The following is a 26,210-nucleotide window of genomic DNA, read 5'->3' as shown; positions in this document are numbered from 1 at the left end:
AGGGCTGAAGTGATGAAATTCTTGGTTTAGTGTAACCTAAGTAAAAGAGATAAAAAAACATCCCCCTCAACACTCACCTACACACACACACACACACACACGCGCGCACACGCGCGCACACACACACACACACACACACACACACACACACACACACACACACACACACACACACACACACACACACACACACACACACACACACACACACACACACACACACACACACACACACACACACACACACACACACACACACACACACACACACACACACACACACACACACACACACACACACACCTCTTCTGATCTCTTTCTTCAGCTTGGCTGGATCTTCATAGTCTCCAACCCAGTTATATTCTACAGGCATGGAAATAGGCCTCAGCCGTCCTAGTACACAAGCACAGAGAAATCAAAATAAAATAAAATAAAAAAATTACTGCACAATACACATAGAAAAGACAACCTCTCCTGACACTGAAGCTAGCCTGTAAAGATCAAACATCATCATGTAAGAAAGCATGTACCATATGTGGGAGTGCTGTCCCTGCGTACGGTCGGAGGGCCCTGATTCTGATCATACTCGTAACAGTACAGGACGGCATCCTCATCCAACAGGGGGAATCGCCTCCGGCACTCCTGATCCAAGAAGGAATTGGGCGAATCAGAACCTTTAGCGGCCTGCTGGCAATTGCTGGTCAGATTCCCCATTTCATCTCTGCAATGGTAAGAAAAATCTTGTGTAATCTTCTATTACAGCTTTCTTAGAGAAACATTATTTCCAGTGCAAATTATCTTTGAAGACTGAGTAATGATGCTGAAAAATTCAGCTTTGCCATCACAGGAATATATTACATTTTAAAGTTATTTAAAGTTATAGAATTTAACAATATTACGTTTTACTGTATTTTTCTGCATCAGAGACGTCTTTCAAAAACATTTAAACCTTACCATCTCAAAACTTTTGTACTCTCTTTTAAAAAAGTGCATGGTGTGAGGTGTTTCATATTTATTTATACATATTTACAGTGTGGATCAGTGTACTAGTCTGTCCTCTTGTTGTTGAGATTGTCATTTTTGTCTGTGTGTGTGCCTTTAATACTGTACCTGGGTGAATACGGCTCGTCAGGGGGAGGGGGGATGTAGAGGTCCTGTAGAGCGCAGCTGTCCCGTCTGGATGGGGTGCTGAGGGTGCTGGATGGTGTGGCCACACTGCTGCTGGGGCTCGGGGGAATGATGGGCTAAAAACAGTGGTACTGTTAGCTTTAGCGTTTACAACATCCATTTACAACATTTGAAAGTTGTTCAAATATACTTTTACGTTTTAATACAGGTCATTTTCAGATTTTCACTTGTCGATAATGAGTGCTTGTTATTTCATTGCAGGTAAAAAGAAACACATCATAAATAAGTCTACAAATGTCCTCTCCATTCACATGCACACTACCGTTCAAAAGTTTGGGGTTGGGTTTTTGAAAGGCTGCATTTATTTGATCAAAAACAGCTATATTGTGAAATATTATTACAATTTTAAAAATAATTGGTTCCTATTGTAATAAGTTTTAAAATGCAATTTATTCAGTGTCACATGATCCATCAGAAATCATCTTTTAAGAAACTGTGATACACTTTTCTCAGGATACTTTGATGAACAGAAAGTTCAAAAGAACAGCATTTATTTGGAATATAAACTTTCTGTAACATTATAAATGACTTTTGATCATTTTAATGCATCCTTACTGAAAAAAATATTAATTTATTTTTCTTTTTTTAATCTTACTGACCCCAAACTTTTAGTGTACATCACCAAGATGTCTTCAAAGCATTTTCGATTTTGTTACAGCTACATCTCTGCAACGGATAAGTGCTTAATAGATACAGAAGTTATTAAATGACAAAAATGGCGATATTTTTTTTTGTTTCATGAAAATTTCAAGGGTTATCATACAAAAACTACTGATTTAACAACATTTTCATCACTGAAATAATTACCACAAATGAAATGACAACTACTAAAGGAAATTAACTAAAGTTAAAAGTCAACAAAAATAATAAATAATTTTACCAGACAACAAACACTCATTCTAATGGCAGAATAACCTGACCTGTGTGTCTTTGTGGAAGAAGACATGCGAAAAAATAGCAATGGCCATCTCATTTGAGTGTACAGTATACTGAGTCTGTTTCCTCCTGCGTTTATGTATTTAAAACACAAAACACTTTGCGCACGCTGAATCGGCTTTGGTTCTGTGTAAAATAAAATGCCGTCTCAATGACTTCAACTGTTGTCATGACAATCAGCGTGTCTTGTTAACTGTCAGCTGTGCAATAGAAACGGCAAAGAAAAAATGAATACGTGCAATTTATACACTGCACAGTCAAGCGTCTAAAACGACATTCCACATTTTCCTCTCAGGCCACAGTAAAGCTTCCTGATGCACAGGGGCTTCGGTGAAGCTGGAGAGGAGATTGTGGAAAGAGGGATAAGCAGCAGATTAGAGGTAAAAAAAGATGAAAGAGGAAAAAAAAGGGAAGGTTAGTGGGTGGGGGAAGAGGGGAGTGAAGATTTGCCATGCAATCTAGTTGGTCAAAGCCCTAAGGGAGGGGAAGAGTGCTCTTAATGCTGCTAAAAAAAGAACATGCACAGATTGGAGGACTACGCCACAGCATATCATCAATTCACACACACCACTTAATCCTCATACCGCACACATCCCGTCAGTACCTGCAGGGCGAGGGGCTTCCATCTCATGTTCTTGAGTAAGGCTGGGGCTGACGTGAGAGTGCTCTGAGGTCGTTTCTTCAGCGTGAGGGTCACCCCTGCAGGATTGCTGCGTAAAGAGTTGACCAGGTTCTTCAGCTGCCAGCCCACCTAGGCAAGTCCAACACACGTGTTGACTTCACCACAAGAGAATCAGATAACATTCCAGAGCACACAAGCATTTTGTTGTCTTGTTAACGGGGGGTGATTCTTCATGTCATATACGTCTTAAAAAAATAATTTAAAGATGGAAAACTATACACAACCATTCAAAAGTATCTGATGCTCACCAAGGCTGCATTTATTTGATCAAAGATACAAAAATATTGTGAAATATTACAACAATTTAAAATAATGGTTTTCTATGTTAATGTGTTTTATAATGTAACTTATTTCTGTGATGCAAAGCTGAATTTTCAGCAGTCATTATTCTAGTCTTCAGTGTCACATGACCCTTTAGAAATCATTCAAATATGCGGATGTAGTGCTCAAGTAACATTTTCCTATTATTATGCAAGTTGAAAATAATTCAGGATTCTCTGATGAATACAAAGTTGAAAATAACTTGAAAATAAGTATTTTTTTGCAACATAAATGTCTTTAATGTCACTTTTGATCAATTTAATGTGCCCTTGCTGAATAAAAGTATTAATTTATATAATTATGTAAAAAAAAACATACTGACCCTTGAACGGCAGTGTATTTCTTAACATTTCTTAATTTTTCTCAAAACATTTCAAACAAAGCATGTTTCGTATAAATAACATATTAATTTTAGATTTTTGTATTCAGTTTTATATGAGCAATGACTAATATCTTTTATTCAATCATGTTCATTTTCATCTTATAGTCTAATAATAAGGCTACAGTTAAAGTTTGAGTATACTTTTTATATACTAAAGTATATATTTTTATAGAAACTAAAATGAAAACAGAAAAAAAACATTTCTTCAATATGAAGCGTAATGAAAAGGAATGATCTAGTCATGTTAGCAGGTAAAAGGTAAAATGATTGTGTATAATAGAAAGGCTCACCACTGTCTGATGATTGACCTGTATGACCTCATCACCAGCGTGGATTTTCTTACAGCGGTCAGCTAGTGACTGGAAGAGGACGAGGGACAGAGAGAAAGCCATTGGATTACACACAATTGTTTTGAAGATCACATGTACAACCAATTGTCCATGCATGTCATACTGAGATGAAATATTGTACTGAAATATTGAAAATGACGACTCACTCCCTCTGTAGTGCCTGTGATGACATGTAGGCCATCATAGGTTGATTTAATGTACATGCCCTAGGGCAAGGAGAAAGACACTTTAGAGCCATTGCCTGAAAATATCGGACGCACACTGAGAAAACACTGAAAGTAGCTTGCTGACATGACATGCAAGCACAAATCCACTCTGACACACAGTCGCATAAAGAAGGGATATAGTGGGAGAGAGAGGGTGTGTGTGAATGTTTATTTTTATCTATCTCTATTCAGGCTTTATTGAGCGGATACTGAAAGTGTCAAGTGTGTCTATATGTAACTGTGAAATATTACTGCCTGAAGCGCACACAAACACAACTACCAGCACACTATCATTAATGAAGATGGGGTGAACGTGGCTTCAAATGCTGCTAAATACTCATAGTCTTTCTTTGCAATAATTCTATCTATCTATCTATCTATCTATCTATCTATCTATCTATCTATCTATCTATCCATCCATCCATCCATCCATCCATCCATCCATCCATCCATCCATCCATCCATCCATCCATCCATCCATCCATCCATCCATCCATCCATCCATCCATCCATCCATCCATCCATCCATCCATCCATCCATCCATCCATCCATCCATCCATGAAGTAAAAAGATCTTCAGTTTTGAATAATTAAAATTTATAATAAACTGTTCTGAATTAATGCATTAAAATAGTAATATTTGTTTATTATTGATCATTTAAAGGGCTTTTGATTTAAAATGCTGTTTAAAAAAAAAACATCCTAGTTGGAAACCTCCTGAATTTTGTGCATAAGAAGAGAGATAAGAAATCAGGCATCCAGATACCCACCAGTCCCTCGGTGGACCTTATGTTGTCCAGCTGCACCACTTCCAGATGGGCGGCCTGGGACACCATGGGGTCCGAAGAGAGGGAAATGATGTGGTCACACACACCTGAAAGTGTCTTACACTGAGGACAGAGAGAATAATTTTGGATATCCTGACCAAGAGAGGCTCAGAACAAGCATTCTAGCTGAAGCCGCTCCTGGGCTACAATATGCTGATCATTTCGTTGCATGTTCACCGCACAGCTTCGTAAACACCATCTGCGCTGAGATCGAGAGTCGCCAAGATGCACTGTTCTATGAAGTAATCATGTGACCAGGATGGTCTCATAAGCATAATTCTCCATGATTGTGCTGCCTTCTTTGAATTGATCCATGCAATCACGATTCTCCTTCAATCTGCTGCCGGTGACTAATCAGTAAAGGTGTTCCTGGTGTTGCAAACGCAAACTCTCTCTTTCTCTCACTGTCACTCTCAGATGAAATGTGGCCTGGCCTGGTATTTATAGCAGAGAGCCAGCTGTACCCTGACTGACACTGCAGCATGGGCTAGACTGCATGAATCAAATGTGAATATATTTCTCTCTCACTCACCTCACACATACTCTCGCTCTCTTTTTTTTCTCACTTTGACACAGATTTCTATTTTTGAACAGAGGAGCTAGATAAGGAGCTTTATGTAAATTAATCACGAGGATGTGTGAGAATATAAATGTCACTCTTACCACATGCAGTATCTTATTTTCTGTCTCATACACTGTGCCATCCTAAAACACAAGAAAAGAAAATGCAGTTTTAACAAATTACATTCTAATCCCATCACACTTACAACCTCATAACTGAAATACATGTGATTGAAACGGCATAATGCATTTCATTTATAACACAAAAATGTTATAATCAGTATTTTAGTTTTCCTGTAAAAAAAAAAATTAAGCATACTATTTTCTTATTTTGTCTTAGAATTTTATATTTTTAAATAATTAAAATAGTATATTTTTATATTTACAATATTTAATATTAAGAATATATATTAATATTGGATTAAGTTTAGTTTTTCTTAGCCCACTGCAAACAGTTCTTGTTTTAAGCATAAATGTCACTAAATTTAGTTTTATTTATGCTTTAAAAAAAATAATAACGTAATTTGACATATTTTCTCTAAAAACAAGTCCTCGGATGCAATTCTGTTTCTTACGCATTTTTTCTTTTTATACTGTATATTATACTGGAAAACAAAGATTTTTTTCTGTAGTGTTATATAATGCTAAATGGTTATATAATGCTTTATAGTTCATGTGCATTCATGTCATGAAACTTTGATTAATGTATATCCAATGGTGAATCATCAGAAGTATTATATAATATTTGCTAATGACATATCAACAAAAGTTATAAAATGCTTCCCAGTTTTGTGAAACGAACACATTTGATTTCTGCTCTAATGGGTAAACAGAGTTTTGGGATGTCTCAGATGAGGAGCTGAGCTTTGCTTGAAAAACAAAAGAAGAAAAGATGCTTGCTGGCACAGAGACTTGCACCTATCTGAAATAGCCAAAGGCAGCGTTCTCTGTCTTGAGCAGACAGCTGAGGAGAAGATGAGTCATCCTCCCACACCGAACCTGGTGCAACACTTTTCTTCTTCCTCCTCTCATCTGCTCATTTGCTCCGCTCTCCATCACTCTGCTTAATGGTAGTCTGATTTCCAGCCCGTGGGTGAGGGAGCTTGGGGATCTCGACTGGTCACACTCATGATTAATCTTAAACATATTGGGAATCTCCTTCAACACTCAACCTACACATTACAGCCTGATTCAAAGGAGAGTAAATAAAGATTGAGCTAATACACATTAGTGTTTAATTAAGGGAGGACAACTTTATATAAAGTTTGAATGCGTGAAAGGCCCATCAGAGTGTGGTATTTTTCACTTCAAAGGACATATCATAAAGAGCAAATTCTACAGGCCTTCATACATGTTCTGGGACACATCGCTTTTCTCCCACCTGGGACAGTCTGTGCTCGCCCTCAATGGCCCATGCCAGAGCAGCACTATTTCAATCCAGGACAGAAAATTGAGAAGGAGAAAAAAAATGTCCATGGCCTCCTTCTAAAGAACCTTCTGCCCTAGAAACTCCACCCTGCTTTCCATGCATCCACGAAAAAGAGATTTAGTCCTAAAGTATGGCGTGACACTGGTGTGGGTGAAACAGAAGATAGACTCTAGGTCAAAAGAGACTTCTTAACTTTGCATTTAATTTGATGGATATGGGATTTATAAAGGGACAGTTCACTCAAAAAAGACATTCAGTCATAATTTAAATAAAATGTATAAATACATGCCAAAGTAAACTTGTTTATTAAAAAAACATGTTAACAAGTTTACTTCGGCAGCCCCAAAAATACATTTTGATTTTGAAACATACTTATTTATTGTTTATTTTCTCTACAGTTACTTTTATGATGCTTTTTGGAGCTTGACAGTAAAAATATTTTGGGTTTGGAATGACGTGGGAGTTAATAAATGACAAAAAAAATCATTTTGGAGTAAACTGTCCCTGGAAAAAAAGATGAAGGTGATATGTTAATGTTATAATTGAGTGTTTCAGTCCATACCTGCTGAACTATTGTGGTCAACTCCAGACACAGCTGAATCACATTATTCCTGGTCATGGAGTAGTCTGCTACGGCAGCGAACGGAGACCTGATGAAGAAGTAACATCTGCCATTAACCATTAGATCACTTCTAATCACAACCATTTTTAATGTCTAACCTTCCTCGACGTCGCTGCACTGCCAAAGCCGAACTGAGTCTAATTCAGGCAATGGAGGACATTCATGATGAGGAATGAGAGCTAAAAGGAGGTGAACCAAGTAGCATGTGGAGAGGGAGGGAGATGAAGAGTAACAAAAACAGAGAGAGACAGATAGACAGAGCTGAAAGCGAGAGGAGAGAGAGGATTTTTCGCTCCAATGCACTAATTCACAGAGGCTCAGGCAGCAGGAGGAAGCTCTGCTCACGTGCCCCATCACACAGACTGTCTTTCTATCATTATGAGAGTCTTTCATTTAGACCATGCTGTTCCCTTCTGTGACCAAAATAAATTCATTTCGGTCTAATTTTGTTAATATGCTAGAAGCATATTATTATTACAGCATACAGTATTTTTTTTGCTAAATATAATAAGTATATACAGTATGTATATATTTATATTACAGCATAGACAGGCTCAACAGTAAGAAACAATAAGGCCTGTTCTGAGTTTTTTCCTATTTTAGTAATGTATTTTACACACTTCTGTTCAAAAGTTTGGGTCAGTTGTTTTTCATACTTTTCAATACTTTTATTCAGCAAAGACAATAAATTGATCTGAAGTTAAAGACATGTAGAATGTTAAAAAGGATTTTTATTTCAAATAAATGCTGTTCTTTTGAACTTTCCATTCATCAAAGAATCCTGAAAAAAATGCATCAAATCTCCCACAAAAAGGAGGATCATGTGACACTGAAGACTGGAGTAATGATGCTGAAAATATTTCACAATATTACAGTTTTTACTGATAAAATAATTGAAGCCTTGGTGAGCGCAAGAAAATCTTATCAAACCCAAACTTTAACAGTAGTGTACAGTATGTGCCCCAAAATATTTTATGAAATGTTTGGTTTTCTTTACAAAAGAAACCCCTTTAAAATACAAACAAACAAACAAATAAATAAATACGGTTTTAAATTTACAAAAATAGCTATAAATTCATAAACGCACAAATTCATGAAAATTAGTAAATGCTAAAAGTTGCATTTTTACTACTTACTGGTGCATCACTAGCCATTTTGATAAAACCTATGTAAGCTAGCTAGATGAATTTAGCTTAATTTTAGCACATATACATGATCATCTTTGTCATTTTCAGTCATGGCCTGCTTATAGTTTCAGTCAACAACTTTATTCATTCCAGGTCGGTTCACAAGAAACGTGTACGTGAACACATGAACATATATCGGATACCCGCAATGCATTGCAGTGTGAAAGACCCAAGACATTGACTAGAAGAACCGATTAACTAGTCGACTAGATGGTATTAACCATAACCCAGAAATCATCTCTATAGAAGAAAGCATGAGGGCATAATTTATCTTAATGAGTGCACTGAGCAGCATTTCTGACTCCAGGGTTCATATCTTACACTGAATAATAAGACTGTAACATACGAATATGATCACCCAGGACAACACTCCTGCTGTCATCCTGTCTGTGGAGAATAAATGAGGAAGACCCGGAGGCCAGGAATAATCTAGGGAGACGCAGCAGCAGATTAATTGCACTCAGAAATTATGAGTGTGTGCGGTTAGGCAGGGGACTTGGCGTATTGTACTAACGAGGAGGCGTGGCCAACGAGAGCTTTAGCTGATGAAGGAATTAATGCAAACTCACAAAAACATGACCTTGCGCACACACACTTGAGAGACAAACAGAAGTGCTTAGCAGACACGCTGGCCGTTTTCAGGGCCAGCTCCTCCGAAACAGAAGAGACTTACGTAAGCTTTTTACTCATCTTTTGTTTGTCAGCTGATTGCTCATGGGTGTTACATAAGGAAATCGGCATGATCGTGTCATCTGTGGCCTCTCGCATGACCTCACTGATGAGTTCGAAACAATGAAGCCTTTTACCCGAGATGAGCGGTCATGTGACCGTACGCATGGTAGATAAAAGAGCAGGATTACTGAGGCTGCTTTCATTGAACTTTGAGTTTGCTTGTAAATAAATACAGCAGCCCTAAAAGTACTTGGACACATTTGGACACTTTAAATGTATTAATTGAATTGCCTTTACAAAATATCAATTCATGTGGCATCTGCAAACCAATTTATCCCAACTAACTTAATTTCAGTATATCTATTGTTTTATCCTCAACAAAGTATTTTTATTTGCACACAAATGTGCTTGTGCTATCTTTAAATGCAAAACAAATCTATCTTTAAATTGCAAAAACATCCATACATTTTTAAGTCAACTAAAGTGTCCAACAGTGTTATTTTAGTATTATTTATAATTATTAACATTTTGATTTAGCTTTTATTTCTATATTTTCATTTTTCAATTTTAGTAGTTTAAGTAATTCTGTTATGGCCTTTTTTTTCATTTTTTTTTTCTTCATTTTTTAAAAATATATTCCTCTTTAGCTTAAAAAAATTAAGGTTAATTGGTAATTTTAGTACCACAACTTAAACAAAAAATAGAATCTTGCATTGGCAATTAACTTAAGTTTTTCATCTAATTTTAACATTTTATTTACATTTAACGAAAACAAATGTTAATAGTTTTAGTTAACAATAACAACCCTAGTGGAAAAAAAAATAGTATACTTAAGCACAATTTATTGTAAATAAATGTATAACTACATTTAGCATAACTAAATGTATTTTTGTTCTGTTAATTTGGAAGAACTAATGTTGTACTAAATGCATTTAGGTCGTCCAAAAGCAGTGCTGAAGTTCAACTTAAGTTGTATTAAATATACTTGTTTGTGCTAAAGTGAAACTATTCCAAGTATACTTAAGTACACAATATCTACTCTTGTATTTAAATTTTGATGTGCAAAATTCACTCAGCATAAACTTCAAATGTATTGGTGACATTTCAATTGCAATTCAATTACACTAAAAGAGTGTTGACATAGCCTACATCAATAGTTTACTGATAACAAACTGAGGTCATACTATCCTTTACTTGTAGTGATTTTAAAACACATTGTAATGGCATTCGAAGTAAACTTGAAGTATGCTAGTGGCATCATTATTGTGTGCTTCAAATAAAAATAATTAATGGCACAGCTTAAGAATTTACCTTTTACTGACATTTTACAGACACCCCCCAGTAGTGTTGTCACGATACCAAAATTATGGTTTCGATACCGATACCAAGTCAAGTATTGCGATTTCGATACTTTTTCGATACTTTTCCTGAAAAGGGAGAAACACTCAAATATCATTGCTGTGCTTTATTTTAAAACCGGGACAACATACTAATCATATAACACACTAATAAATGAACAAATGAACAGCAGATATATTAAACATTTGAACGAAATATGAAATATAAAAATATAAAAAGTAAATTAGAGCACTGACATTCAAGGTAAATTTTTTTATAAATTTAGCAGCATTATCTCATTTATCATAAGAAACATAAGAGCTTTATCTTGATTCTGAACTTTGAATAACAATATGAACAGCGATTATATTAAACAATGTTTAATATTGGTAACATATGATAAGCCTCATTGGTGATATATTTGACATGTGGGGAGAGAGAGATGTGTGGAAGGCCTATACTTCATGTTAAACATAAATATATAGCAGCAAAGACAACGTCGGCAGTGTTGACGGCAAAATAGGCTACAGAATAATTCGTTCTGTATTGAGAGGTGCAATATTTGAAAATCGATAATATTTTTTTTAATTACATTGATATTGTATTTATGTCAAAACTTTCAAACATCAAAATGTCATTTATTAATATGTATTCGTGTCAAAATGACATAGAAACATCTTTTCCTATTCTATTTTGCCTGGAAACGCTTCCAACAGGCTTGCGTGTCGCGTGAAAAATAGGCGTCGGTTCTATTTGTAGCATGCACACGTTTTCCGCGCGTCTCGAGCTGCGCCCAGACGCGTGTGTCACGCAGGCAGTTAACATGGGAGCCGAAATAAAAACGGACACGACACGCAGCCAGTGTGTGACCGGCCTTACGGCGCTGATCCACTTGTCCGACACGACTGTCGCGTGGTGTCGCGACGCCTCCCCACATTGGTACGTTGATGGGGGTTTACCGCTATGGGCGTGGTTTTGACCCAGCGGGAAATGTAGCGTATCAGAACAGAGGACCTGCGAGAGACTTCCCTCCGTCTCCATATGCTCTACTTCTATTGGATAGACGCGTCGCGTCTGACGGAATTCGTTTGCATAAAGATGGGCATCGGCCAGCTTTTTGACGCGCAGCATTTTTTCAAATGAAGCGCCGCCTTCCCGGAATGCTTTGCGGGCGCGACAAAGTCGCTTGACGTCACCCATAGGAATATAGTGGAGCGCGGCGCGACAGAAGTGTCGCACGGACAAGTGGATCAGCGCCGTTACAAATCTGGAACGCGGTCATGTAACGGCGCTGATCCACTTGTCCGTGCGACACTTCTGTCGCGCCGCGCTCCACTATATTCCTATGGGTGACGTCAAGCGACTTTGTCGCGCCCGCAAAGCATTCCGGGAAGGCGGCGCTTCATTTGAAAAAATGCTGCGCGTCAAAAAGCTGGCCGATGCCCATCTTTATGCAAATGAATTCCGTCAGACGCGACGCGTCTATCCAATAGAAGTAGAGCATATGGAGACGGAGGGAAGTCTCTCGCAGGTCCTCTGTTCTGATACGCTACATTTCCCGCTGGGTCAAAACCACGCCCATAGCGGTAAACCCCCATCAACGTACCAATGTGGGGAGGCGTCGCGACACCACGCGACAGTCGTGTCGGACAAGTGGATCAGCGCCGTTAGAAGTATCGATACTAATAAATTAAGGAATCGTGACGTTTTTCATTTCCGATTTACTTTTGAAGTATCGGTGCACCGTGCAACAGAGCAAGGTAGGCAACGTACTTCCATATGTCACTCCTCGCGTCATCTTTTTCTACGAGTCGTGGACCACTTGTGCTCGCACATGCAGCCATCTCGCTGTAGTGTTTTGTCACATGACACTGACAGCGGCAGGTTCTTTGCTGCGTGCGTCAGGAAAAAAACAGACGTCCATAGGGAGGCGATTTTTTTTTTTTTTAAGTATCGATACTGATAAATGTAGGTATCGTGACGTTTTTAATTTCCGAGTATCGCGATACTTTTGAAGTATCGGTACACCGTGCAACACTACCCCCCAGTATACCAGTAAACTCACTTATCAGGAGAACATCAGTTAGACAATGGGAACAGATATATGTACATTGAATGTAGGAAACACTACGGACTGGATTCGAACACTCAGTTTACCAGTTGTGCGACCACGCAGATATGCATTATGCAAAACTGGGGTTACTTTGTGTTCTTTCCATACTGTTACAAGTACTGCTATTAGAAAACCGATTTCTCCATCAATGAAGGCACAAATTATATGGATTTAAAGACTGCGAATCGCAGAGAAAAGTCTCAATATAAGCGCAGTAAGCGGTGCGTGAAAATAAACACAAAATGGTATAGAACATGAAAGTGCGTTAAACTGTTGAAGAAATAAAGCCAGAAGACACAACATTAAATATCATCTGCAGAATGTTTTGCTTCCCTTTTACCTGACATAATCTTTCATTAACGCTGCATAACATTAGGTTTATTCTTGTGCACGCACTAAAAGGTGGAAAAGGTGGAAGAATGTGAACGTGCAGAACTGCTTGTGATTCAAACACAAAGCATCCATAACATTTCTCTGCCGATTGTCTCTGCGTGCTTCAACTCTCAATGTATAGCACTGCTCCTGATGTAAAACGTATTGAAATCATTTGGCGGTTTGACGCTCTTGCATTACGCTGTGGATTTAAAATGTGACGCATGAATTGAAATGATTTTAATACATTTTACGTTGTTACTTTTCATGGTTAACGTTTCTGAATTTATTTGACACTTTTTGGCAATTTTTGAGGACTAGTCAGGCTAATTATAATAATTCATAATATTTTGACAGCTCAAAGGGCTGCACTCCCATTTTCAAAGTGCAACGGGCCATTAAAGTACCATAAATGGGAAAAGTGTATTACAGTAGGTGAATTTTTTTTCACCATTTCAAACTGACTATGTTGTTTTCTTTATTTGTCATAAGTACATCTCTTTACTTTTGTAACTATATGTATGCTGCTTTGCAACCATGTAAAATTGTGGAAAGCGCTATAGAAATAAATTTGAATTGAATTAAACAATACCTGAGATTCAAAGTGTGGTTAAATTATTTAAAACTTACTTCATAATTACGATTTTTTTTTTTTTTTTTAAACATTAATACGGCCTTCATACATCTTCAGGATCATAAGATGAGTTGCCTCATTCATCCCTTACCGAGACTAGTTGTTGGGCTGAGTGAGCATGGACATGTCATTGGGGTTATGAAGTGGGCATCCTCTTTCAAAGCTTTTGTCCAGTTACTTTATATTATATATACAATGGGTGTGCGTTTGTAGGTCATATTTAAAGTATTTTTTTGTGCTCCGAGATCATTTTGATAATCACTTTTAACAAGTTTCAAACATGTTGCAGATGGAATTAGGAACCTAGCAAGTGTACTTTCTTAAAGATGAATATATATTTCATCCTCCTCCAATTGCATTTGTAAAAGGTACCACTTTACAAATTAATTAGTACTGCACTAAGTTTGTATGCTTGATGAAAGCATGAAATAACTACATTTATAGTGTATTTTCAGTTAGTACATTGACATGTCAAACTATTTGTAGTATACCTATCATGAAATAAATCTATTTTAAATACAATTCAGTATATTTATTTTTAACTAGGGAACAATACTTTTAGGGACCCTAAATATGCAGCTGCACTGTTTAATGTTTGAAAATGTGTCTGTATGCATATCTGTGTTGAGTGTGGGCTGTGTTTGCACCTCTTTGCAGGACTAACCTATCCAACCAAGCCAGCAGGCTCTTGGCGGCAGCGATGAGGTCCACTACAGAGGTCAGAAAGTCATTGGGAAGTTTTCGGGTGGCTCTGCCGTCATAGTGACCGCCCCTCCGCCGGCCCGTTATGAAGTTCTGCAGGTTCTTGGCTGATGCGTTCAGCTTATGGGTCAGAGTCTTCAGGTTCTCTGTCTCTAGTCCATAGTTCTGAATAAGAAAGAGCAAGAAAGACTATCACAACCTCCAAGAAAGGGCTAAAGAAACTTTTTTGTGAGCATGGCTAAACTATGATGTCCTATAAATAAACTTTTTTTAAATCTCTCTTTTCAGGATTTTCACTTATGCTCTAGCTTTTGTAATACTGTAGCTTACTCTTGAAACTCTGCAATGTGGTACTGTATATATTACTGGCTCTTGTGTGACAAATTGCTTGCGATGTTCCACATTTGTAAGTTGCTTTGGATAAAAGCATCTGCTAAACGATTAAATATGGATGTAAATGTAAATGAAACGGGGGGAGGTAAAGGCAAGGTCATAGGCACTCTGTGATGCAGTCCAAGTTCACTGGGAAAAAAGTAGTTTGAGTGGTTTTAAATAATGGAGAAGGAGAAAAGGGTCATTTAAAGGTACACAACCCACACAACATTAACGTGAACTTAACATCATAGTTCAAGTGAAACTTAATAAATACCTTGCTATAAAAATATATGAATACATCAATATACATACCGTTAAAAAGTTTGGGGTCACGATACGATTTTTTTAATGTTTTTGAAAGAAGTCTCTTATGCTCACCAAAATGTAATTTATTCAACCTAAAATACAGTAGAAACAGTAATATTGTGAAATATAATTACAATTTAAAATAACTGTTTTCTAAGTTAATGTTTAAAAAAAAAAAAATACATTTTAGTAATTTATTCCTGTGATGGCAATGCTGAATTTTCAGCATCTTTACTCAAGTCTTCAGTGTCACATGATCCCCCAAAAAATCGTCCTAATATGCTGCTCAAGAAACATTTCTTATTATTATCAATGTTATTATTAATAAAAGTGGTGCTGCTTAATATTTTGGTGGATACTGTGATGCATTTTTTCCTTTTTTTAAATAAATATAAAGTTCAAAAGAACAGCATTTATTTGAAATATTAGTATTTTGTAACGTTATAAATGTCTTTACTGTCACTTTTGATCAAAAAGTATTAGAAGTATTAATTTCTTTCAAAATCGTACAGAACCCAAACTTTTGAACGGTAGTGTTTATATGTCATTGTATGTCTCCATTGATTTATTTGTATTTTTATCAACATTTAATCAACAAGATTTTTGTTTGGAACGCTGAATTTCTCCATCAGTGGTGGGATGGACATCACTAACAGGTTACGTAAAAATATTATGAGTACGTACAGAGCATATTTTTATCAAAATGCTAAATTTTAGTTTTTAGTTTTTTTTTGTGAGCGGGCAAATCCCTCAACCTGATACCCCCTTACACTCATATACTCCACATGACACCACATAGTACGGATCTCCCAGAATGCCTTGCTGCACACAAAAGCCAGTGGGGATCTGTCATGCAATAGATCCAGCATGAGGGACAGATGAGTCATCATATTTAATGCAGCAGGGCTCCATGTTGGACAAACCCAGAGAAGCATTACATAAGAGGCTTTCAGGGACTAGCTGGGCTTAAGCACGTGACATAACAAATGGTGGGAACAAAAAAGAGGAATACAGGGGGCCAGTTTGCAAAGGCAGTGGCTAGTATACCCCCATTCACCCTCCTTTTTCTGCCCTCTTCCTTCATCCGCTCAGGACTGCTGTGTTCCTTCTCTCACACTTTTCTTTGCTCTCCCTCAGAGCCTTTCTCTCCTGTTTTAATTTGTTATCCTACTCTCACCCGACTGCTGCCAGTTTTCTACCCACTCTGCCCACACAAACTTTCAGTCGCTCCGCCTCTCTTTCCATCCTTCTGCATAAGCGTCCTTATTTCTCTTGTACCCTATCAGAATAGCCTGGAAACTGTGTGCAGGATGACAGTAGGGAATGGAGGGATTTTCAAGGATTTAAAGTGTTTGTTTTGGCTATTATAAATTGCACAGGATGCAATTACCATAAACATAGAGGCAGCATGGGAAAAACAGGGTCAGGTGCTTCAGGAATAAAGATAACGTATAGTGCTTGAGTGATTTGGGTATTTTAATGGTTAATATCTACAATAGGGGTTTTCAACCTTTCTGATGACACGAACCCCCAAATATGATGATCCTCTTTGCCTTGCTAAATGTATCTCTTGATACATCTAAAAGTATTCTGATGGTGGGTAGAAAAAGTAAATATATTTTTTGAATATCGGGGGTATTATTAGTATTAGTATTATATTATACAAGTATTATCCATATAATAATTAACACATATGTATATTTGATACAATCTTGATACATGAAAATATGCATAATTTAGATCTTAATTATGCTTATCCACATGCTATTTGTATTCATTTTGACATGACAAAAATGTATAGTGAGAAAAAAATTTATATTATAAATCTGTGTAAATATTACATGGAAAAATATTTAGAAAAATATATTCTACCCACCACCAGGATATTTTTAGTAGCATAAACCTGAAGAAAAACTTTAAACTATGTCTGCGAATAGAAAATAAAATTCCTTTTATGATTTCTGACCAGTCTTTAGAAAGCAGAATGAAAAAGTAATAATATGAAATTCTGTATATTTGAACCTTTAATACATTTTTTGCTAAAATGTTTTTTTTTTTTAATCAAATAAAAAACCCTTTTTCCTTTTTCCAAAACCCCTGATCTATTGAACAGGGTGGATGTAATAAATGTACATAATGCAGCTTACATAACAGATTTACAAACAGCTTGAGCCAGCGCAAACCCTCTTTTGGCGTTAAAAAACTACTGTCAGGATTTACTAAAGACAAGCAGTGAAAAATTAGCACTGAAAAGGCTTGGACTGGGTTATTTTTGCGGCTGACCTTATTGCATATGCATTTGAAGGAGATTCCCTTTTAGAAACAAGATTTATGGGAGGACAGTATTTAAATGAATCATGCAAGGTGATTTACTAAGGTTTGAGCTGGTCAATTTACTGGTATGTGCGCCATTTAAGCCCAAAAAAGTATGTCTTAAAGGGGATGCTAATTTGCATTGCTCTTGGTAGGTTGTGCTGGTCATTATGGAAATGATTTTAATTTGTGTACTTTAATTTGCACGTCAGAACTTTCCACTCCCATTGGTGCTTTTTTGGAATTGCGCTCTCACGCTAATTTGCCCTGTTTAGTAAATCTGGCCCTAAATCATGGAATATAACATTGCTGGAACACTGTATTCACCAATCTGAATCCAGAACCGTAACTACGCATCTTGTAATTGCTATTATGCCATTTCAGTTATGTTATTATAAAAACATAACACCAGCATAAAGCGAAACATAATGCTATAAAACTCACTTACTCTGTAAAGCAGATTCAATTTGTGTTTGTTGAGAACACAAAGCACCTGTGTGAGTGTGTTTGCGTATGTGCTCACCAGCGCACAAAGCAGGTCCACAGCCTCCAGAATGAGTTCCTGGTGGCCGATTCGAGAAACACCCAGATCCTCGAGCTCCTGATGTGTGATTCTCAACAGCTGTTCACCGCCCACCTTCTCCTGCTCAAAGTTCTTAATGTACTGCTGCAGACAGTCATCCAAGCCTTGAAAAGAGCAACAAACAGCAATATGAAGACGTCATTCGAGTGTATTCACTTACAGCATCATTTTCTTAATCTACTATGAGTTCTAATCTGATTAAATATGACTAAAACAGAGATTATAAGCAACTATAGTCTCAAATATATCTCCCAGCATGAGAGTGTGGGAGCCGATTGCGTGTTTACATGGTTACCATCAATGTGTACAGCACACATAAATATCCTCTCTAGGACAGTATGAGGGATTGTGAAAATTTTGGCACACAGCTGTTTAAACAGACTTTATTTTGTGGACCGATCCAGGCACACAACTTTGAAATGCTTTGCTGTCATGAACAGACGTTAGTGGACTTCAAGCACTATTGTCACTAATAAGGGAAGACCTATTTGGCGAGCGCTAGCTGTTGTCTAGGAAACACATGCCTCCCCCGTGCCCCCTACCCTTCATCTATACTGATCCCTCACTATTGTTTTCTTCTCCCACAGCTTCACACAAAACATCATATATTTATAGAAGAGAGACAGAAATTATTTCACACGTTCAGATGAACCAGAAGCATTGTGTTGTTTTTAGATCACTCAAGTGTAAGCAAGGAGATAGTTGTGCTATTATATAGTACAATCTCTCTCTCTAACCACTGCAAATAAAATGGCCTCAAATGAGATAAAATAATATAAACTATCATAAGGAAAACTTACATTTGCAGTTTCTTTGTGTATCATCTTGTGAGGTGGCATTTGTTATCAGCGTGCATCAACATTTCAACAACAACAAACGCGATGTCCGATTCACAAACAAAAGACAAGTTCTTTGAATCAGTTTTTTTTTAAATGAGTCAGTCAAAAAGATTCACGAAAAAGCTTTAAATTTGCTCATGATTTAGCGGTTTAAATCAGATTAATTTAGTAGGTTGTACTCCCAACTTCCACACTGAACTGTTATATAAAACTTATAATAAATTAATAAATGGTATTTTTAAAAATTAATACAATATTTTACAAAACCATTCTCAGAGTTCTGTTGGGACTGCAAATAAACAATTGTCTCAAATGCAAAAAAATATATAAAAAAAAAGCATTCACATGCAGCTTCTTCATATATTTAAACTGTAAATTAAATTAAATGCAAATTTTTATTTAATGTAAATTAAAGTAATAACAGTGTGAGCCTTGATGTCCGATTCACAAAAAGACTCTCAATGAGTCAGTTAAAATATATTCACAATATATATTCAGATTCACTCAGTGCATACTTCACTGACTTCACAACTGACTTCCTTGTGTAGTAAACTGTGTAGTTTTTACTTTTTGTAACTCTAAGTATGTATGTATGTGATTATTTATGTAGAAAATGCTCTGCAGGAGGCACATACTGTATGTGTTAATAAAGTTTCACTTGCTCACGCAGAAGCCGGCCTCTTTACCTCACAGCACCTTTACCTCAGTATTTCCATGTTCACTTCCTCCCAGCTCCCTCCTTCTGACCTCATCACTATTCATTTTTCCTCTCCACTTCCCATAAATTCCCACACAGACTTGCATTTTATCCTCCATGAGGTTTCATTATCTGTACGCTGGTTTCACAACAAAAGACGAAGATGCAGAGCATGTAAAATGTCCCTTTCATCAAACCCCTGATATTCATCTCTCTGTTGCATCCATCTAATGGACCGTGAGGAGAAAGTTCAGATACCGGCACGGTTCAAAACTGCTGAAAGCGAGCGTTTCACGGCTTTGCATGCAATTTGAGGGCTTAACAAATCCGCTTCTTTACCAGGCTGATCTAAACCCGTTCCAAATGAAGGAATCATCACGTTTGTCGCTGTAAGTTGCTATAGAGACGGCATAGGGACGGGAAGAGCGTTTGAGTAGGACCTCATTACCAAGACAAAACTGGAAGTGAGATGAGAAGCTTATATGCGAGACGTTTGAATAGACAAATAAATAAATAAAGAAACATCTAATACTTACATCATTGTACTATTCAGAGATTTGAGCTTTTGTGTGGCGTTTGCATTGTAATGCTAATGAAATATTATAGAAATATTATTATTAAGAATCTAATGGTTCTACTGCAGTGGCATAGATAGTACCATGACAGATTTATAACAGAAACAAGTGGGGAAAGGCAAACCATTTTTTTCAGAAGAACTTCCCCAATCGTTAGAAATAGCAACATGTGAGTGTTGCTTTTCCTGTGTCTGAGTGAGACAGGCCAGCTCACACAGCGCCAGTGTACACAAACAGTAAACTCATTGATTAGGAGGACATTAATCTGCTGTTAATTGCAGCCGTTGTGGCTAAGTTGTGTTAAACACTACAAAGAAGAGCGCCACACGTTTATCTGGGACCATTAATCTCTGTCAAGCGAGGCGGTTGGTCGGGCCAACAGCTAGAACCGAAGAAGATGAAGCAAGAGGGTGAGAGTGTAAGTAGGTTATGAAGTGAGTAAGTAATGAGAGAAAGTTGTACTGAAGAAGAAAATCTGATTGTAGCTTTACAGTATGTTGACTAAGGTTGCTTAGAAGCTGGTTCAATTCAATCGTGACCTGAAAACCTCTCAACTGTCCTGAATCCATGATTTGGCAAACGGTGTGGCCCAGAGCTGAAAGAGGGATTGGGAGTTTCGTAACTCTCTAAGCAATGGATGATTAGAGTTAGATGGATAAAATAAACAATTTCTAAATATCACTACTATATAGTAGGGCTGGGTATCGATTCAGATGTTACAATTCGATTCGATTTCGATTCGCAAGCTCTAATTCGATTCGATTTCGATTCTCGATTCGATTTTTCCAATTTCGATTCTAAATTAATTTCGATTCGACTCACTCAATGAATATTAAATACAAATCCTATATTTATTAAAAAAAGAAAAAGAAAAGAAAAAAAAGTGAACAAGTTTTCAACTGTTTAATTAATAAAAAGAAATTAAGAGCTACAAACCTGTATATTAAACTCTTTTTATTTTAGGTACATTTGGGTACATTAAAACAGAACCCAACTCTATATTTCAAATGCATACAATTAATAGACAGGATTTTGATGCAAGATGAAAAATTGATGCTGAAAATTGGACAAGTCAGAACAGTCGCATGTCTTGATCAAACAGGTTAACAATCCTCACATAAACCCACATATAAAAACGTTGCATATAATATAATATGTGCCCTTCCTGTCTAACAGCTAGGCCATACAGAAATTGAATAAAATTATCAAACAGTCTGTGTTGCATTAATTATAAATTATATATTGACTAATCAAAGTTACAAAAGTTCTTTATTCAAGAGCAGTGAGTGTTTTTCTCTGTTCTCTTTGTTCTTTGATTAACTTAAATGACAGAGATAATTAGTGGCTACAGTGTACTGTCCCTTTAAGACCAGCCGCTGTTGACAGAGACGCGGAACTCACACGCGGACTCATTCTCTCATTCTCCCGCGACTCTCACGAGGCACAACTCTTCACGTTCGTCATAAGACTGCTCTTATGTTATAAAGATACTCGACAAAAATACATTTTGGCATAATTGTGTGTGTTCTTCGTTCAAGCGCGAAAGATAATTCTATTCTGTGCTGTCTTGTGCGCACGCACGATATCATCGCAAGTTTTTCTGTCACAGTCACGACAGCATTTTGGCAGCATTTTGGTCATATAGCCTAATTGCGTATAGGCTTGTCATAGCGATTGCGATATGATTAAACGTGCAGCACTAATTGAGGTTATTTTATGATTTAGATAAAACTACCATAAAATCTCACAGCATTAGCTATAAAATTGAGTTTGCAAGCCTATGAACAGTGGAGGAAAACGAATACATAAAGATGGAAAAAAATCGATTCTTGGCGTTTGAGAATCGATCTTGAATCGACCACATTTTAAAAAACGATTAATCGAAAAATCGATTTTTTTGCCCAGCCCTACTATATAGATTCATCAATAACAAAAAAAGTTTTTATCATTTACTCAACCAGTTTCTTTCTTCCTAAAGGATCAACTGTGTTGGTCCCACTTTTCCATGCAATTGCAGTGATTTGAGATTGGAGCTTTCAAGCTTTAAAAAGGTGGAAAACCCTAAATTTCCAATCAATTCCAATACAATTCACATATTTGTTTACTTGTACATTAAAAGTATTCCAAACCAAACTTCAGCGCATATGCAGTGCCAGTCGCCACATTCGGAAGCCATCCCCATAATGTCACCGGAGCTATTGTGAGTACAATTGTCATTTTATCCTTGATGTGAGAAAGTAGCCAATCCAAGCGTTTAAAGTTTAAAGTTATAGTTCACCCAAAAATGAAATTTCTGTCATTAATTCCTCAACCTCATTTTGTCCCTAACCCATAAGACTTTCGTTCATCTTATGAAGAACATACAGCCTGGTTTTGTGAACTAGATCAACCAATTCACTGGTAAAGAATAAATATCAAAAGAACAATCGTTCACAAGTTAGACATCACTCTTTATTTCATGTTGAAAGTCCATGAGGGTGCCATGATGATGCCAGAATTTTACTTTTTGGGGAACTATCCCAATAATGTTATTTCTCAGTGCTATTATGCAGGGATCTGCTTGTTATTTGCACACTGCAGCACACAGTTATTTTACAGTGTCTGTCAACAAACAGCTCAACAGTCTGTGTCTGGTCAATACGTGTGAAATCCTGTTGCACTGCTCAGTTAAATAGATTAGTAAAACATGCATTTAATCAAGGATATATTTAAGCTCCATTGTGTGCAGTTTTATTGGATTTATTGCCATTATTCTGCTAAGAATGACACCAAGGGGGGGTTCAGAGTGAGTCACAGGAAGCACTGAGGGGGGCAGGGAAAAATGAGCATTGAGGGAAGGTCACAGGGCTGTCGGGCCCTCACCTGGGGGCATCACCACTGAACTGTATGCTAATGTTAGAGCTACAACATGGTAATCGCAGTGTGCTAGGAAACAAGAAAAACACAGCATACACCAAGAATTTACAAAGAAAATGTGACAAAATATTCAAAATCGCAAGTTACTACAAAGAACAAATCTTTCGCTGGAGCCGTGATGCAGTGATAGCGCACATTGCTCTTGACACATTAGGGACAAAGCACTCACAGTCACAAGGGTGCTGTGTGATCTGCATCCAAACCACAACATGACCTCATCCCACTAACCCCTCTCACTGGACTATCCAAAAGAAGTCCAAAAAGAATAAATAAATAAATCTTTCTGGTTGTTGTTTGCTGCCTGTGAATGTGCCATCATTTGTTAATTTGATAAACATTAGCGCATATAGTGAAAAATAATGCAAGATTGCAAAAGTTTGGTACGATTTTTTTCATCTCTTATGCTCAACATGGCTGCTTATTTGATCAAAAATACAGTAAGAACAGCAATATTGTACAATATTATTACAATTTAAAATAACTTTTTATATTTGGATATATTTTAAAATGTAATTTATTCCTGTGATGGCAAAGATGAATTCTTAGGGGCCTTTACTCCAGTCATTTGAAATAGAAATCGTTTGTGACATTATATATGTCTTTACTGTCACCTATTCATTTATTTCAACAACAACAAAACTTTTGGATGGTAGTGTAATTAAAATATACAATTTACTTTAGAACTTAGAGTGGGAAAAATGAAAGGAAGCCTTACAGAAGTCCCTGTGTGACATTTACATCCCAATGCATTGTATTTGTTCAGATTTATGTTTCTATATATATCCGTTATGTGTATTAGGCGTCTAATGTTGTTGTTTGATGTTACTTCATTTATTGTCATGGATGTTACTCTGACCACTGTACAGTACACCATCTATACATGTTTATTTTAGCCACTGTCTACAGAAAGTCCAGTTTTTATGTACTTTGTCAACTTAAAATGTTTACTTTTACCTTAAGTTTTCAGTATATATTTTAAGGAACAAAGCAGTTTTAGTAGTTCAGGTAGGTTGGTACAGAACCACTATACCTGTAATGACCCCCGACTGTATATTAACATTATATCAGTTATTGATACAGTTATTATGAACTATAAAACCATAATTCCTCCAATCCAGTAATGCCTGAAACATTTGTGATTTGTATTTTTTTATCATGATTTTTGGCAATAGCTTTCCACTAATTTCTAATCATACCACTTATTTCACTAATTGTTTACACGTTACCATAATAAAACTAGTTACAGCATGGCACAGGCGTGTTTGGCAGGGAAGGGTGCATCACACTAACAGTTGCTTGCTGGTCAGATCTTTCTCATACCTTTAATGGCATCCAAAAACAACGTTCCTAGCCGTAAACAATATTTTAATTTACCTTCAAAAATATTGGGAAGTGCTAATGGATGTCAAATATGCAAGCCACAACAAAAAAACAAACCCCCAAAAAAAGTTCCATATGTTAGAAGCTCAGAGTACAAAAACATATCCAATAGGCTTAGCCTTTACACATGAAAATGCTGTATGCTGCTAGGAATGCAAGGCCTAGACACCAGACAAATACATAAAATGAAAATACAGCATCTAAAGAGTGTTCTGAGGAGATGCATTTTCATAAACAGCACAAAATCCTGAGACTTAAATAAGCAAAATGATTGCAGTCCAAGTCGACAAATTTGTGCTATTGTGTGTGGCTCAGTGTGGGCAGCATATAGCCATGCAGACTTAGATGTACTCCGTGCTGCATAATGCTGTTTTAGCTTAATAAATGCTGCTAAAGGGATATTTATTCATTCATTTTGTCATGTTGTTAAAAAAGTCATCCGTAGAAAACAAAAGGAGAACATTAGTAGAACGTTCACGCTGCTCTTTTGCATATAATGAATGCAAATGGTGACCAAGTGCAGTCAAGCTCCAAATAAATTAAATATTTATGGAACAAAGCAATGTGTCATGATGAGAGATTTTTTTTGTGCAGGATTGTGAGTGAAACTTTGAAGGTATTACATGCCGCTGATCAGAAGGCTCTAATGATCACACAGATATTCACAGACACAATCAGCCCATAGGGGTTTAACACAGTCTTACACTGATACACATGCATATAAACACTTTATCTTCTGTCTAAGCAGCTGATACAGCAGCTTGCAGGTTTTTTCTGCACATAACAGACAGATGCCGATTAAATTCTTCAGCTTTTTAGAAGCAAACATCAAGAAAATGTGTGAAGCTTCTTACATTTCTCTCTGACCCTCAGGAAGGGTTAACTTACAGAGTGACGATGTGTACTTGTGAGCATGCTTTTAGTGTGCAAACAGCATAAGAAACCCTTTCTGGCATTCCCTTAGGGAGGAACACCGCCTCGGTATAATTCTTTATGATTCCTACACTGCCTTTTCATCTCGCTTATCCTTTCTTAACAGTTTAGATTTTCTCAAAATATAAGGATGTTTGCACTTTAAAAAGTTTCCAACCTCTAGATATTTGCCTACATGTCTTCACCGCGCATAAAGACTGTGATCTAAATCACAAAGCATGTACTAAATCAGCTATGTTCCGGCGTAAGAGCAAAATGAAATGAATAACACATTAAATCACACAGCTTATTATCGTCCATTTGAGCCATCGCCTTATTTACCCACTCTAACAAATCACACGCCATCTGATAAACTAACCTCAAGCCAAGACATCCACACGTGCAGGCATACAAGTGCACATTGTTGTATGTTTAACAAAGCTGGTTATTGCTGAAAAGCACACCTGCAGACATATTCTCACACAAGCGTACACATTGAGTACCAAATTCCTATTTTGTGAATCCTCACAGGGAGGAATGAGATGGAGAAGCTGATCAGCCTTTTTTCACAAACATAATAACTTAAAGGCAAAACATTCAGCCAAGTGGAACACTTTCCTCATTTGAATTACAAATGACTGTCTTCCTCTCTTTCCTCAGTTCATCCAGAACTCCTGAGCAAATAAACCAGCCATTTAGACTCAAATGATCTTTCTCAAAGGAGTTCACCATATCTAATGCCAAATATATTTACAGTGTTGTAATAGACCTAATGTGTATATTCAGTAATGA

At 36.9% G+C, this 26,210-nt stretch overlaps 1 protein-coding gene across 4 annotated transcripts in view; it reads right to left on the bottom strand.

Moving 5' to 3' along the window:
• The window catches only part of cnksr2b (connector enhancer of kinase suppressor of Ras 2b), a 39,217-nt gene that overhangs the window by 10,224 nt on the left and 2,783 nt on the right, over positions 1–26,210 (bottom strand). Inside the window, exons 2-12 of one of the 4 annotated variants that reach the window (XM_082142157.1) lie at positions 18,040–18,203; positions 14,485–14,687; positions 7,445–7,550; positions 5,556–5,597; positions 4,836–4,955; positions 4,006–4,065; positions 3,800–3,868; positions 2,729–2,875; positions 1,111–1,244; positions 531–721; positions 304–393 (exon numbers count right to left, since the gene is read on the bottom strand). In XM_082142157.1, coding sequence (XP_081998283.1) covers positions 304–393; positions 531–721; positions 1,111–1,244; positions 2,729–2,875; positions 3,800–3,868; positions 4,006–4,065; positions 4,836–4,955; positions 5,556–5,597; positions 7,445–7,550; positions 14,485–14,687; positions 18,040–18,203 — 1,326 coding nt within the window. The remainder of the gene's footprint in view (positions 1–303; positions 394–530; positions 722–1,110; positions 1,245–2,728; positions 2,876–3,799; positions 3,869–4,005; positions 4,066–4,835; positions 4,956–5,555; positions 5,598–7,444; positions 7,551–14,484; positions 14,688–18,039; positions 18,204–26,210) is intronic. The other 3 variants (XM_082142158.1, XM_082142159.1, XM_082142160.1) reach the window with 3 other exon arrangements.

The sequence above is a fragment of the Leuciscus leuciscus genome (assembly GCF_965113295.1).
Source record: "Leuciscus leuciscus genome assembly, chromosome: 16".
In the NCBI taxonomy this organism is placed as follows: Eukaryota; Metazoa; Chordata; class Actinopteri; order Cypriniformes; family Leuciscidae; genus Leuciscus; species Leuciscus leuciscus.
Note: the sequence above shows the minus strand (reverse complement) of the source record. Positions and strands in the feature narration are given on the sequence as shown.